This window comes from Sardina pilchardus, chromosome 10 (assembly GCF_963854185.1).
Source record: "Sardina pilchardus chromosome 10, fSarPil1.1, whole genome shotgun sequence".
Taxonomy (NCBI): Eukaryota; Metazoa; Chordata; class Actinopteri; order Clupeiformes; family Clupeidae; genus Sardina; species Sardina pilchardus.
The window spans coordinates 15,793,323-15,795,822 of record NC_085003.1 but is presented as its reverse complement, the minus strand read 5'-3'; the positions used below and the strand labels follow the sequence as shown (position 1 = coordinate 15,795,822).

At 50.5% G+C, this 2,500-nt stretch overlaps 1 protein-coding gene across 3 annotated transcripts in view; it reads left to right on the top strand.

Moving 5' to 3' along the window:
* The window catches only part of sema3ab (sema domain, immunoglobulin domain (Ig), short basic domain, secreted, (semaphorin) 3Ab), a 71,544-nt gene that overhangs the window by 51,231 nt on the left and 17,813 nt on the right, over positions 1-2,500 (top strand). For 2 of the 3 annotated variants that reach the window (XM_062547010.1, XM_062547009.1), the window contains one exon: positions 1,489-1,608. In XM_062547010.1, coding sequence (XP_062402994.1) covers positions 1,489-1,608 — 120 coding nt within the window. The remainder of the gene's footprint in view (positions 1-1,488; positions 1,609-2,500) is intronic. The other variant, XM_062547011.1, reaches the window with a different exon arrangement.

Below are 2,500 nucleotides of genomic sequence, written 5' to 3'. Positions count from 1 at the left end.
CACAACTGACCGGACCATAAACTCGCTGAACTCTGCTTCCCACACTGAACGTTCCAAAACATGACTGAATCTGATAGTCGCTATCTAGTGTGTTACTCTCAATGACGTTAACCCTTGTGCAATAGTACACTATAAAGTATCTAGTGTGTTGTTCTCATTGATGGTAATACATGTGCAATATGATACAAGTATCTGGGGTAATAAATGAAGAGTTCCGAAGCAAAAGCCATCACAAATGAGATAACGATATTGAGTGAATGCACGCAGCTCTCCACACAGTCTGTGTTAGTCCAATCATTTTGCTTCAAAATCCCACTCTCTTCCTGATCTGAGATCAGCCTGGCTGATGCAACAAGCAGCATGGGAATACCCAGGCTAGTCTGAGATATTAATTTGTAGGCAAAAACCTGTAGGAGCCTGATAAAAAAAAATGCTCTTTTAAAGAAAAGTGGCCAGATGGATTTAGAGGGTTTTGCATCTGAACTCTTCAAATATTTATGTGAATGTAAATAATTATGTAAATGACTGTAAAACATTCTAACAAACATTTGCTAAATTGTGGTACTGTATGTTGCTTACAGTAGCTTACAGTAAATGCTGCATGGTGATTACAATCAAAAGTCCATCACTGTCTTAACTGACCATAAGAACTACAGGATATGGGCCGCAGTCTCCTAGCAACAGTTATGCTATGCTATGGCGTGGCATTGACCTTATTATTCAGACTATGGAGCCAACGTGTATAATTCTTCTAATCAGATAATCCTTTTATAGTCTACAGTATATATAATCATGCCTGATAGTTCTTCTATACGTCAACACATACTTGCCAACATCCACTTGGATCAGTGTGGCAGTCCCAAGTTATTGTGTTAACCTTTAGAGGGGAGGCCTTGTGGGAACAGAGTTCACAAAGTGAGTCCTCGCTCTAGATTTCCTTACTGATGAGCTATTGCCATGTGTGGTGGGGGTGGTGGTGGTGGTGGTGGTGGTGGTGGTGTGTGTGTGTTTGTGTGTGTGTGTGTGTGTGTGTGTGTGTGTGTGTGTGTGTGTGTGTGTGTGTGTGTGTGTGTGTTTGTATGCGTGTGTGTGTGTGTTGCTGTGTGTGCGTGTGTGTGTGTATAGAAGCAGTATTGCTCTCACTGGTGATCTGTATGTTGACACAGATGGGCTAGTTTATTTAGCTAAGACCCCATTGGGACATATTTCTCTAATCAGCCCCTGCGCACTGAATCTTTGTGCTTTCAGAGAAAATAGGACACACACACACTCTCTCTCTTTCTCTCTCTTTCTCTATCTCTTTCTATCTCTTTCTTTCTCTCTTTCTCTATCTCTCTATCTCTCTATCTCTCTCTCTCACACACACACACACACACACACACACACACACACACACACACACACACACACACACACACACACACACACACACATACACACACACAGATACACACAAGCTCACACATTCTCTCCAACCTTTCTTGATAGAAGGAGTGCGCCAACTTCGTCAAGGTGCTGCATCCGTACAATAGCACCCACCTGTACACCTGTGGCACCGGAGCCTTCCACCCCGTCTGCGCCTTCGTAGAGGTGGGCAAGCGGCCTGAGGTGAGTCCCCTCCTCTCCTCCACCCCCATCTCCTCCTCCACATCCACCTCCACATCCACCTCCACCCCCACCTCCACCCCACCTCCTCCTCCACCCCCATCTCCTCCTCCACCCCCATCTCCTCCTCCACATCCACCTCCACCCCCACCTCCTCCTCCACCCCCATCTCCTCCTCCACCCCCATCTCCTCCTCCACATCCACCTCCACCCCCACCTCCTCCTCCACCCCCATCTCCTCCTCCACATACACCTCCACCCCCACCTCCTCCTCCACCCCCATCTCCTCCTCCACATCCACCCCCACCTCCACCCCCTCCTCCTCCTCCACATCCACCCCCACCTCCTCCTCCACCCCCACCTCCTCCAAATCCACCTCCTCCTCCACATCCACCTCCACCCCCACCTTTACATCCACCTCCACCCCCACATCCTCCTCCACCCCCACCTCCTCCAAATCCACCTCCTCCACATCTTCCTCCACCCCCACCTCCTCCACCTCCACCCCCGCACATCCACCCAAGTGCCTCCAGAGCTGCACTGCTGCGTCAGTAACCTCAGTTGAGGGCTGAACAATCTCCGCCTGTCACTCTCCTGCTCCGGACCGATCAGTCGAATGCCCCCCCTCCCCTCCCCCCTCAATCACACAGCATTTCCCTCGCCAAATGGGCTAGAAAATTAAAAGCCGCTGTGCCTCGCGCCACCGAGCCCCTCATTTGGCGCTCGCCCGCCCGCCGGGGCAGACCAGAACCCCCCCCCCCCCCCCTCCGCCACGCCGAGGGATTTGAACAAACATTACGCAGCACATTTGGAAGTGTCGATTCCAACTCATTTGGCTGCCCTCGCCCTCACAAAAGAGAATCTATGGCGGCGATACGCCTCAGTGGTCCGGATG